The 13084-nt window shown below is 42.0% G+C and overlaps 1 protein-coding gene across 1 annotated transcript; it reads right to left on the minus strand.

Moving 5' to 3' along the window:
- Positions 1-9972: 9972 nt before the first annotated feature.
- Tchhl1 (trichohyalin like 1) lies at positions 9973-12290 on the minus strand. Its single transcript, XM_055606707.1, has 2 exons — positions 12150-12290; positions 9973-11679 (listed from the first exon to the last, which is right to left on the minus strand). Exons 1-2 carry the CDS (start codon positions 12288-12290, stop codon positions 9973-9975), a joined length of 1848 nt encoding a protein of 615 aa, XP_055462682.1.
- Between the last annotated feature and the right edge of the window lie 794 nt (positions 12291-13084).

Consider the following 13084-nt stretch of genomic DNA (forward strand, 5'->3'; position numbering starts at 1 on the left):
GTCTCTTGATTAAAATTTTATTTCTTACAAGGGAAGATAACACTAAAAGAAGACAAGAAACAAATATGTCTTTGACTCTGAAAAAGGGAATAGGAGCCCTTATTGACCATGTGCTCTGTCCATCCAAGAGAGATCTTGCTAGATGCTCAGGCCTATCACATGTGTGGCAGTGATGGATGATCAAGGCCATGACTGGCAGCCACAATAAGAACACCCTAAAACTTCATGCTTTCCATATTATCCCTTCAGAGTAACCTGGGGGGGGGGGAGTTACTTTGAGTTTACCTTAAAATTCCCCTCACAGGATGAAAGTCTACTAGAAGCTCTTTGAACTGGGCCTTATCAAACCCTGCTCTCACAGGAGGTAGCTTGGTCCTATAAGAACTACATTAATTTCTTCAGAAGGCTGGTGGTTTGAAGGGAAATGGCTCCTATAGGCCCATATATTTGAATTCCTGGTCCCTAGTTGGTGGAACTGTTTAAAAGGGATTAGGAGGTATATAGCCTTGTGTCACTAGAGGTGGGCTTTGAGTTTTTAAAAGATTTGTGATTACCAGTGTGAGTTCCCGCTTCTGTTCACAGTTGTGGATGATTAAGATGTGAGTGCTCAGCTGTATCTTGCTCTAACATCATGGACTTTAACCCATTGAGACCATAAGCCAAATTAAATGCTTTTTCTTGTAAATTTTTTTAGTCATGTTGTTTGATCACAACGGTAGAAAAGTAACCAATGTGATGGCTCCATTGATATCATTCCTTCACACTCACCCTCCTCCCCTAATGGTCTCTATCATCTCTCACACTGTCACAATGGTGACCAAGACTCTAGCACATGAACTTCTAGGGATGCATTCAAATCACATCCAAAAAAAAACAACCTGTGACTCGGTGGAGTCCTGGCAGCCTCTGACCCCATCGTCTACTGTCTCAGTCACTGCTCCTCCTGTTCCTGCCGTGCTGCCAGCCTTGAAGACACCAGCACATCATCCACAGCTTTAGCACATGCTGTTTCCTCTGATGGAACCATCACAAGGTTTCCTTCCTCCTCTGCTGCAAGCCTCTGCTCAGGTGCCACCACACACACACACACACACACACACACATGTTCAACACTCTGGTGTCCCTCAGTGGCTTCCTTTCTTCTCATTCTTTTATTTGTCCTAATGTGTTTCCATCTGGCACTCTATAGAACTGTTCTTTAAATCTGTGCTTTTTCTATTTTCTCCCTGAGGACACAGCTCAGGAGAACAAGGTTTCACCTATGCAGGTTCACTGCTTTAATCTCAACACCTAGAAAATGGCCACCTGCTGGTAGAATCATAGTAGTTATCAACTGAACAAAGGAATCAGTGGCTTAAACAGGGCATGGTAGTGCATGCCTTTAATCCCAGCACTTGGGAAGACAGAGGCAGACAGATTGCTGTGAGTTCGAGGCCAGCCTGGTCTATAAAGTGAGTCCAGGACAGCCAAGGCTACATTTTTTGAAAATGCTGTTTCAAAAAACAAAACAAAACAACAACAAAAGAAAGAAAGAAAGTAAGTAATGAAGAAAAGAAAGAAACAAAGAAAAAAGGGAAAGATATCAGTGACTTTAATCATCTTAATATTCTGAACTACTTGTCACATGCCATGCTCAATTGAGATCCTGATACTTTTTCATTCCTACACCCCTTAAGTGCATGTTCTTCAATTATTTATGGTAGACATCACAAATACAAGCACAGAGGTGGGGAAAAATACTGTGAGTGCAGCAAGACACCCAAACAGCAGAACAGTAAAATAAAAAAGAATCAGAAGCAGAGAAATGGAGAATTCAAGTTGCCAGCCCAACGGCAAGCACAATTGCTGTCCTTGTACCCCAGTCTTAGGTCAGAGGTTTTTGGCATCAGTTCCCAGGAGAAAACACCATTAGCCCTGTGGTCACAAGATAGGAAAGTAACAGAACTTCCCTTCTTTTTGTGGGAAAAGAGTGATGTTTAATATTAAAATCTGAAAAAAAAGGAATATCTCATATAGGACAGCATAAAAACGGGTCTCGTGATAAAATAAACAAAGGTTCTCAACAGTGCTTTCCTGTCCAAGGTAGCGGGTACTGTCATGTGTCTTGCATATTGATGGTGTAATTTAGATTTATTCAATGAACAAAAAAAATGGAGGATGTGACTTTAATGTGTAATACAGGGTGGCAATTAAGAAGCATGCGATCAATATACTTTCTCTTATGGCTGCATTAAGATTTAACTCCAATGTGATATGGTAACACACTTGTAATCCCAACACTCAGGAGGATGAGGCAGGAGGACTAAAAGTCTATTGATGAGCTTAGGGTCAGCCTACACTAAGTAAAAAGGCCTTGACTTACAAAACAAAGCAGAGTTCCACCTCTAGGTAGATTTTAGGATATTTAAGAAATAATGGATTTGTATTTTACATACAAATGCCTGTAAAAGTGGCTCACTCAGCAGGAGGGTCACATTATGTTTTTTGGTGAGAACACAGTGTGCTGGTTTTCTAGGCGTTGTGTTAGGGAGTTGATTTTTATATTCCCAAATCCCAAAGAACAAGTGTCAAGCAAGATGCCATGAAAATGGATATGCTTTAGCAGTCTTCTCTCCTGGATAGATGATAGCCACATTTCTGTAGGGAGATGGGCAAGGTAAAATTTCTGTCCATTAGAATCCCTGGCTTCCTGAACCCGTGAGTAAGAGCATCAGGAATGACTGCAAGTGGCATGAACTTTCATGAGGATCAGCGGGGCAAGCAGAGCAGGTATTAGGTGTAATTATGAGGTGGCACTGATTGGCTTTGGGAAACTGGCCTCCACCTGCCCTCTTAGAAGGCTGTGATCAGGGCTACTATTCAGGACATTGGCATCTTCAAATGAGTTTGTCAAAATACCAGGAGTCATCAGTGTTGTCATTGACTCTGCATGATGTCTTCTGGGGGAATCTGGGCTGGAAGGAAAGGTGGAAGTACCCTTTGCCATTTGGGTAGTCTTCCATTTAGATGTATGGATTCAGAAACTGAATGCCCCATGGCAGTGAAGCAATGAAGGCATAGGCTGTGGTAGCCCCTGCCTAGGGAAGCAAATCTCAGAAACAGGTGATGGACTGGAGGTTAGGCAGTCTGTGGACAATTCTTGGCTCTGCCTGCTAAATCCTACGTGACCATGAGAAACTACCTAATTTCTCTAGAATCCATGTAGTTTTTCAGCACAGACAAGTATGTTATTTCATAATATGAGGTTTGGGGATTCCTACAAACAGATTCCAAAGGTAATGTTCAGGATTATTTGGTAAACCTGAGTTTTTATGCAACTTTTTTTTACATGTATTTTATTTTATGTATATGAGTGTTTTGCCTGCATGTATGAATGTGCACCCTATGAGTTCCTGATGTGGTGCCCTTGGAAGTGAGAAGAGGAGTCTCTGGAACTGAAATTGTGACTCACCATGTGGGCAAGAACAAGTGTTATAACCACTGAGTTATCTCTCCAGCCCTTTTATGCAATGCTTTTTAAAGATGATCAAAATGAAGCACAGAGAGTTTAAGGGATTTTCCCGAGGACACAGTACATCTAGCCAGTCCTACACCTGAGTCTACTCTGGGCAGAGTCTGTGCTCCTAATCACTACTTTATTCTTTGTTTACTCTGTTCTTAAATACTTGCATTCAGACATTTTGGGGAGGAGCTGTGAATTTTTATCCAGCATTGTTACGGTAGTCAGTGGAAGTCATATTCTTTAAATGATATAGAAATGCCACATGGTTTTAGTTTGGTGGGCAATCATATATATATATAAATTAAGCAAATATTTTATTAAAGTATAATAGCCAGATCACAAGTGTACACCTTAATGAATTATCACAAAGTAGACACTCTCATGTAATCGCCAAATAGGCTGTCAAATAGATCAACAAATAGACTGTCAACTAGCAGTCCCTGTACTTCATATGCTCTCCCTTCTTCCTTCTTCCTAGTGACGGCATTGTCCTGAATTATGCTACTACAGCTTAATTTTTTGTAGTCATTCAGCATGAAGGCTTTTGTATCTGGCTCTGTTTTGTTTATCATCATGCTTGTGAAAGTCTGTTAAGATGCATAGGTTTAACTACTTCTTTGGTTTAATTGTTGCACAACCGTCCACTCTGTGTGTGTGTGTTTGTGTGTGTATGGCTCTTTTTCTTTTTTCAGTTGGTGGACCTTTGGATTGTTTTCTCTTCTGAGCTGTTGTGAACAATGCTGTTTTTATTGTTGTTGTTTGGTTGGTTGGTTTTGAGATGGAGTTTTGCTATGTAGCCCAGACTGACTTCGTTTGAACTCATGATCCCTTTTCTCCGTTTCCTGCGTGCTTGTGCTTGGGTTAAAAGGACTCAGGGGCCAGGGGTGGTGACACATGCCTTTAATCCCAGCGCTCAGGAGACATAGAAAGGTGGATCTCTGTGAGTTCAAGGCCAGCCTCGAACTACAGAGTGAGTTTCAGGACAGCCAGGGCTAAAACGGAGAAACCCTGCCTTGAAAAAGAAAAACAAAAATAAAGTAAAATAATTTAAAAAAAAAAAAAAAAAAAAGCACTCAGAGACAAGTCCATTTCTGCAGTAGAATTGTGTAGGCATAAGACTTGTCCAATAGTAGTTATTGCCATATGTGTTTCTAAAGGAATATCATATGCTTATGTCAGGCCCAGCGAGGGTGGCGGGGGGGGGGGGGGCAACTCCTGGGAAAGTGCAGGAAGGAGACTCAGGAGGCCAGGATGATGCAAACAGCAAGAGGTTTATTCAGAGCAATGGGGCTGCCCTGCATGCAAGCAAGAGACAGCCCTGAAGGACAAAAGCCTCGGGTTTTTAAAGGAAAAAGCGAGGGGGTGGGGTGGGGTGGGGAGATTGGTTACAGGCTTGGCAACACTGGATTGGGTAGGGAAGTTTACTTTTAAAATGATTGGTCTATTATAGGCACCAGGTCCGGGCAGGCCATCTGGAGGATATCTGATCCTGAGCAAAGCCTGGAATGTCCTGGGAAGGGGGAGTGATTAGCACATACCCAGGACCCCAGTCATGTTGCCCCGAGTATCTTGGGTCCCAGCAGGTTGCTGGGGCCAGAATCATTTGTGATTTTTCTTGGAACTATTTTTGAGTCTGTTCTTTCTGCTAGGGTGGGGACTGTTACATCCTTCTGCTTTCTGGAAAAGTACTTAGAGAACTGTCATGGGGCCTAAAATTCAAATAGAACCTGTAAGGCTAGCTTGATTTTTTCACTTATGCTCCTGTTTCCAGGGTGAAAATTCTAGTTGCTTTACATCTCTGCTCACACATGATATATACTATCATGTTAATTTCAGACATGTGTTGGGTATGAGTAGTTCTTTGTGGTTTGATATGCATTCACCTGACCTCTGTCTAATAGGACTGAATAAACTTTCACTGGTGTTTTGATTCTTTTGTGTATTTTAAGTACTTTTTTTTTCATTTTTCTGTTTTCCTTTTTTTTTCAAATGTTTTTTTTTTTTTTTATTTTTTTAATTTTTTTTTTTTATTTTTTTTTTCATTTTTTTTTTTTTTTTCAAAATTTTTAAATTCCATTGTCTAATTCTATGAACATTCTTTGTCTATTCTGGATACTATCTCTGCTTCTTCCAGTTCTCCAGGATCACTATGTGGATTAGATGACATTTATGCAGGTGGTGCTATTATAAGGGAAGTTAAGGAAGCACCCAAGACACATGAGGCACTAGAGTAGTACAACAATTCTTTTTCTCTAGTACTTACAATCTGTGTAGTTGTGAAAATAATGTTTGGAAAACAATTGGTAAGAAATATTGTACAGTAAGTACTAATCTGAGTGGTACAGGCTGTGAGTGGACCAGTGTAAGGGAAGTATGACTTAGTCTAGAGCTTTCAGGAAAATGTTGGAAGTAGAGTGAAGGGGAAGAGAGCTTCAGGGAGGGTAAGCCACAAGACCAAGAGACATAAAGAAGGTAGGAAGCAGCATTACTGCTAACCTCTGGTTCTCTCTCTCTGCAGGCCTTTCCTGTTGTCTCAGGCAGGACTGTATCCTTTATGAGGGTGGGGACCAAGGCCTTCCCATTCAGAGCGTGCCTGTGTCTACCACAGTACCTGCCATATACCTCATGTTTGATAAATACGCTTAAATGAATTCAATCCCATTAATGTCTCTATAAACTTAGTAGGATAGGATCAAAGTAGTAGTTAGAGACAATTAGATGAGCAAGCTGTTGTTCTCAAAAAGATTTCTGCAGGAAGTCGTGGTCAATTGTAATTAGAGGGATATAATAGAGAGAGTCTGGTCAGTTTAGGCTTGATGTGGTACATGGGAAAGTATAAGGTGTCACTAAGGGTTCTTAAATAGAGGGAGGTAAAGAGATGAAAACAGTGCCTTGCAAAATCCAAGAGTGACTGAATGGGAATGAACCAGCAGTGGGAACCCAGGAAAGACAATGTTGAAATGATGCAGCTATTCATTTGCTTGCTCAACAAACACCTACTGAAACCATAATAGATATGTGAGGTCAAAGTTCAGGCTCACAGATAGTAAGATGTTCACATTGTAAATCTTGCCACCAAAGACCCTAGACACTGATAGGGATGCTCAGCGAGCACACCATAACTAGAACACAGGAGAAAGTTAAAGTAGAAGAATCACAAGTAGAGACTATGGGCTGTGGGGAGCTTAGATCTGCTCAGCAGGAGGAACCTAGAAGGGTTAATGGGTTAAAGCAATTCTTCTGACAGCCTCCTCGTACCACCTACCACATACTGTCCTCTTTATTACTGTACTCCCTGGAGCTTTCTTGTTTATTTCTTGTTTTACTGCTGTTTGACTCTCCCTTCTCTTACTAGACTGTAAGCTCCCAGGTAAAAAGTTCTTTGTTTGTTTTGAGACAGAGTTTCTCTGTCTCTGACAGCCCTGGCTGTCCTGGACTCGTTTTACAGACCATGCTGGCCTTAACTCATGGTGATCTACCTGCGTCTCCTCCCAGAGCGCCGTGATCAAACGTGTGTGCCACCATATCCGGCTGGTAAAGAGTTTTTCTTTGTCCTGGTTTCAGTTATACCTTTAACACCGCACCAAGTGTGTTCCATTACCATAGCCTTTAGAAAAGATTTCTTTATAGTCTTGTAGATAGATGTCTGTGTCGACATGTGGGTATGTATGTGAGTGCTAGGCCTGAGGAAGCCAGAGGCACATGATACCCCAGAGTCTGAGTTGCAGACAGTTCTGAACTACCTGATGTGGGTGCTGAGAACTGAACGTACATTCACTAGAAGAGAAGCAAGTGCTCATAATCACTGAGTCATCTCTCCAACCCTGCACTATGCATTAGAAAAATAAACATTTTAGAATAAATAAAGTATCAGGCTGGAGAGATGGCTCAGAGCTTAAGAGCACTAGCTGTTCTTCCAAAGGTCCTGAGTTCAATTCCAGCAACCAAATGATAGCTCACAACCATCCATAATGAGATCTGGTGCCCTCTTGGGCGTGCAGGTGTACAACACAGGCAGAATACTGTATACATAATCAATAAATAAATCTTTAAAAAAAAACAGAAAGAGGAAATTAAAAATAAACGAGGTAAATGCTGATCTCAGTATTCGTGTCTTTGAAACCTGGCAGAATGAGGATTGAGGGAGTGGGAGAAGAGAGGACATGGAGAGGACAATTCTGCTTTGTGGGGCGATGGCTGACCAAATCTCAGAAGTGACAACTGTGAGCCTTTGTAGGATGGGCTTCACGTGTAGAGTTGGGTGTGAACAAGGCAGACTGAGAGCATCACTGTAGAAGAGATGCTAATAACATACGTGGGAAGGGGACAGACAGAGCAAGCTAAGAAAGAGAAGGGCCGTAGTCTTGGAAGCTGGAGGTGATGGGCTTGTGAGGGAGATGGGGAAAGTCTTGAAGAGAGCATTTCTGGACAGGTGGTTATCAGTGACTGGTGCTGTAATGTCCAAAGCCATGGAGGTTACAGGTACTTAGTTGTGTCAGGTGAAGGGTATCTAAATAATATATACATAAATAAGTATACACATGTGATATATTCCTTGGCTTGGTACCCAAGACAATAGAGAGGAGTACACATATGTGTATATTACATTTAGGAATATGTATAATCCTTCCTTATTAAAGAAAACTTCCTTACTTTTCTGAGGTTTTGTCATTTCACAATATCTAGAAACCACAAATTAGCCCTTTCCATGCTGATAGGCATTTAGGTTACATCTGTACTCTGCTGTTTCTAATATGCTATACTCTACCGTAGAGTATCTTTATAAAAAAATCTCAGTCTATATCCGACATTATTTCATTGTGCTTCTACCTGAGAAGTGTCATCGCATTTGCTTTCCAAGGAAATAACACCAACTTAAGCTTCTACTCCCTCGATTTGATAATTTCTGTTTCCCCATACTTTCAACCTTATTCCTAGCGTATTAAAAACAAGTAAGAATATTACTTTTACTAACTTGCTAAGTTTTTAAAAAGTAGAAATCTGGCTCACTAGTTAAAAGTACTGGCTGTTTTATTCCCAGCACCCGTGTTGTGTGGCTCACCACCACTTGTAAGTGCAGCTCCAGGCTATCAATGTCCTCTTCTGGTCTTCTAGGGCACCCTCACACTTGTGACATATACGTACAGATACATAGCATTTAAAAATTCTTAAAATAATAATACAATTATTTTCAATTTTTCATGAAGATTTCATGTGTGTGAGACAACTTTTGATTATTATAACAAATGACTTATAAAAAGGCTTCTTTTGGATCACAGTTTTCAAAGTTTCAGTACATGACCAGAAGGCTCTTTGCCTCTAGGCCTGTGAATGGGAATATACCATGGCAAGCACACACATCAGAGCAAAGTGCTCACATTATAGAAACTAAAAGACAAAGTTCTCATATCACCCTTGAATACTTTTCCAGTCACATATGATCTCCTGTCATGCCCTATCTCTTGAAGCTTCCATTTCTTCCCAATAACACCATAGGCCAGGTATCAAGCTGTTACTACATGGGTATTAGAGGGACATTCCAGATATAAACTATAGAAACATGGATGTTGACCATAAGTATACTCTCTCATGGATTTGTTTTATAAAGTTGATGATAAGCTTATGCTCTCATGTGTGTGAGAGAGAGAGAAAGACAGAGAGAGAAAGACAGAGAAAGAGAGAGCTATCTTGTCATTTAGTTGTTTGAGATTATCAGATAGGAGTATTCATTTACGTTTGAAGGTAGAATTCAAAGAACTGAGAGCTGGGCAAGCTCGCATTATAGTGCGAGCCATACAAGTGTGAGGGCTGGAGTTCAGATCCCCAGCATCTATGTGCAAAACCAGAGCTGGTGGCACACCTGTAATACCAGCAACTGAGAAAGCAAAGATGGGAGAATGCCTGGGGATTGCTGGCCAGACAGTCTAGCTGAACTGATGAATTTCAGTTTCAGTGAGAGACCTTGTCGTCCCAACTAGGAGAGTGATTAAAGAAGACATCTGATTTCAACTTCTGATCTTCATGGGCAAATAAACACCTTCACCTCTCTCTCCCCCAAAAAAACAAGAAGAGCTGAAAGTGGAGAGAGGTGGAGAAGGCATATTCTTGGAATTTAGATTTTTTTAAAAATACACTTCTTGTAAGATGTTATGAATTAAACAGAGAAAATATTGAGCTGGGGCCAAGAGAAAGGAGCTGATATTTTGGCTTCAGAAAACATAACTCTTCCTGGTTCATTGCTAAGCTTGAGAGCATCATTCTCTAATTTGGGCATTTAGGAGAACACACACACACACACACACACACACACACACACACACACAAATAATTGATTCTGTTCAGTGTCTCCAAGGTAAGATAGAGAATGAAGAAAGAAGTGATCCAACAAAAGAAGTTGATCATTGAAATATTTAATTATCAACTTTACTTCAAAGTCTCCAGCAAGCCACATAGACAAACAGTTACTACACTCACTGGGCTCCTGTATACTCTGCCTTTAGGGATTTTCTGTTTTCACTTCCTGCTGTGGCCTCCAGAACCTCCCCTCCTTCACTGGGCTCTACAGATGCCTCTGGGCCTCTTTCAGTTCTTGAGCTCAGACCACCATGGTTCTCTCTGGTAGTCTGTTCCTTTTCCTCTGGGAGCTGTCTGTCTTCCTGGGTTGACAGCTCTACCTCCTCCCGCGCTCTGCTTCTCTCATCTGGTGCTCCCTGCTTCTGGGTATCTGGGTTGTTATTGTGACTTCCATGCTTAGACTCTCCATGAGAGTCTACCCGACTATGTGAATCCCCTGTTACTTGTGGCTCACCTGTCTCTGAACTACTTTTACCTACCTCTGGAGCCAGACTGTTGGGAGTTTCACAAGAGCCCACATCACTCTGTGTAACTAATAACTCAAGATCCTCCCCCTCATTGTGGTCCTCTTTCTTGACTGCCTTGTCATGTGTCCTAGGGGCCCTGTGACTTTTTGCTTGAGATTGATTCTCAAGTGGTGCTTGGTCTTGGGACCTTTCTCTTGTTTCCAGTGTCTCTTCAGCTGCAGGGCTGTTTCTGTTGATCACAAATGCATCTGCTGTGTCTTTCTCATTGGGTCTTGCCTCTTTTCCTGAGATGGATTCTTTCTTAGTTGCAGGGAGATTCTGATTTCCGTCTTCAGAGCTTGGATCTTGTGCATCAGATCCCTTTTCAGCACCATTTTCTTGACACTTCTCATTCTGTGTTTGGGTTTCTGGTGCTGGGGGTCCAGTTTTTCTTTCATGTTCTTTCTGCCCCTCCTCCCATTTGCCTCTGCTAGATGTTTCTGAAGCATTTCTATTCCCACTTTGGATGGACTGGCCCTGTGTTTCATGTTTTCCTTCTTGTGCTGGCAATGCGTGGGTCTCGGCTGTTCTACTGTCAGCCTTGGGCTCCTCTAAATTTGTAGTTTCAGGTGATATTTTTCTAGCATCCTTTCCTGGTTCTCGAGTCTCAGATCTTCTAGCATCGTCCTTGGGCTCAAAAGATTCCTGTGTCTGAGATGGTTTCCCAGTAGCAACTTCTACTGGCTCTGACTCAGCTTTGTCTTCTTTTCGTGGGAATGAGTCATGTGCTGTAGAAGCACACCCCTCATCTTCAGATGGCCTCTGTGCTACATGGTCTCTTACCATGGTGTCACTTTGCCTCCTGGCTGTCTTACCTCTCTCTCTGGGGACCTCCTGTGTTGGACCGCTACTCTGTTTAGATACTTCTACTGGTGTATTTCTCTTAAATTGGACTCCATCATATTCTGTTGTTGGTACCTTTTGTTCAGCTTTCTGGTCATCTTCTGGCTGTTTGTTCACAGGGTCACTGGGTTCAGACAACTCTCTTGGCAGTTTGTGAGTCTTAACATCTTCCTGTGGGCTCACCTTAGCGTGCCCATCTGCCTCAACTTCTTCATTGCTGGGCTGAACTGATGGTGCCATTTCTGATGGCAATATCAGCCTTACTTTAGTTCCAGTGATTGCCTGAAAATCCATAGTATCCATCTTCTCTGATTTAGACATCAGTCTTGGTTCAGAATGTAGTAATGGTATGTCAAAATAAAAGAGATTTGATAAGCTGAAGATTACAAGGAGAAAGTCCTCAAAACTGATGGTACCATCTCTGTCAATATTCAGAAGGTTCAACTTTCTCTCCACAGAATTAAAGACATGTGGCTGCATGCAAACACAAAGAAAAGCCAATTTATTCATGGGTAGGAGTGTGTTCTGAGAATCTTCAGGTCTCCTGAGAGTCTTTAACCTATTTCTCTTAACAGTGAAGTTGCCTTAAGCAGTGAGAGCCCACGAATTCTGGATCCCGCCCCCTTTTTTTTCTGTCTTTACACTACGCTTAGTACTAGCGATCCCATCACTTGTGAACTAAGTGAGAAGCAGAAAGGGATTGTGGCTCTGTTCAGAGGTCTGTCTTGATGAAGCAGCAGTTACATAAGGGAAACCTCCCTTTCTCTGTATGACAGACTAAGCAATTGCATAGTAGAGGCACCTAAGACAAAAAAACAAAAACAAAAACAAAACTGCTCAAAGGTCAATAAAAGCAGAGAGGCAGTTAGCCAAGTGCACACAGACAGACAGCCCATCCTGCTTGGGTTACAAAGTGGCAAACAGGAGAAGAGTGAGCTCCTCACCTGAAGGAAGTCCCCAATCTCTCCCTCAAGGAGCCGCCTCAGCCCTCTGCGGGTCAGCCTCGCCTTGTTGTCACCGTCCTCGCTGGCATACTTGTGGAATGTCTCAATGACACAGAAGAGACCTCTCAGGAGCCTTGACATCATTACAAACTCAGAAGGGCTGCAAGGAAGAACAGGGGCTGAAGAGCTGGCTCCGTAGTTCAGAGCACTTTGCAATTGTTGAGGGGGTACCTGGGAACGGTCCCCAGCACCCACATGGCTGCTCACAGCTCTCTGTAACGTCAGTTTTGGGAGATCCAGTTCCTTGGCCTTGGGCACCAAGGTGGTTGGAGCACATACGTACACGCAGGCAAAGCACTCATGCACATAAAATAAAAATGAATAAATCTTCAAAAAGAACCAAGCTCATCTCTCATGATAGGTTCCCTAGGAAGGGCAAACTAAAGTCACCCTTTCTGCTCCTGACTTACCTTCCCACATTGCCTTCTCTATGCTGTATATTAACTATTGTACTTGAGTTTGAAAGGTGTTTTAGTTTTATAAGGGATGTTGAGGTGTTAGAAGGCTTTATTCTATGCTACAATAAGCAGCAATACTCACATGTTGAAGGAACACTTTATTTCAAGAACAGAATGGGAAAAAAGAAAGAAAGAAAAAGAACTCAAGCCTAAGCACTATCATACACAAATGAAGCCAGCAGAGGGGATTAAACCTCTGAACCCCATCTGAGAGTGTCATCTGCTGTCTTCTCACCGGTTTCAGTGGAGCCTCATTTGCTAAGAAAGAGCGTATCACTCTCAAGTTAGTAAAGCTTTTGGAAGGAAGAGAGGTCATGTTCATAACACCAACCCTTGTATAATACATTTTTACCAAGTGACATTGTTCCATGAGAACTCAGTGACTCTCCCTCATTAGCCATCATTTAAATTAATCTA

Source organism: Psammomys obesus, unplaced genomic scaffold (genome assembly GCF_907164565.1).
Source record: "Psammomys obesus unplaced genomic scaffold, mPsaObe1.curated_primary_1811, whole genome shotgun sequence".
NCBI lineage: Eukaryota > Metazoa > Chordata > Mammalia > Rodentia > Muridae > Psammomys > Psammomys obesus.

Coding starts and splice junctions, on each gene's coding strand:
- Tchhl1 (XM_055606707.1), bottom strand. CDS start 12,290: ATGTCAAGGCTCCTGAGAGGTCTCTTCTGTGTCATTGAGACATTCCAC. Junction 11,680..12,149: donor AGATTGGGGACTTCCTTCAG/GTGAGGAGCTCA, acceptor GTTTGCATGCAG/CCACATGTCTTTAATTCTGT.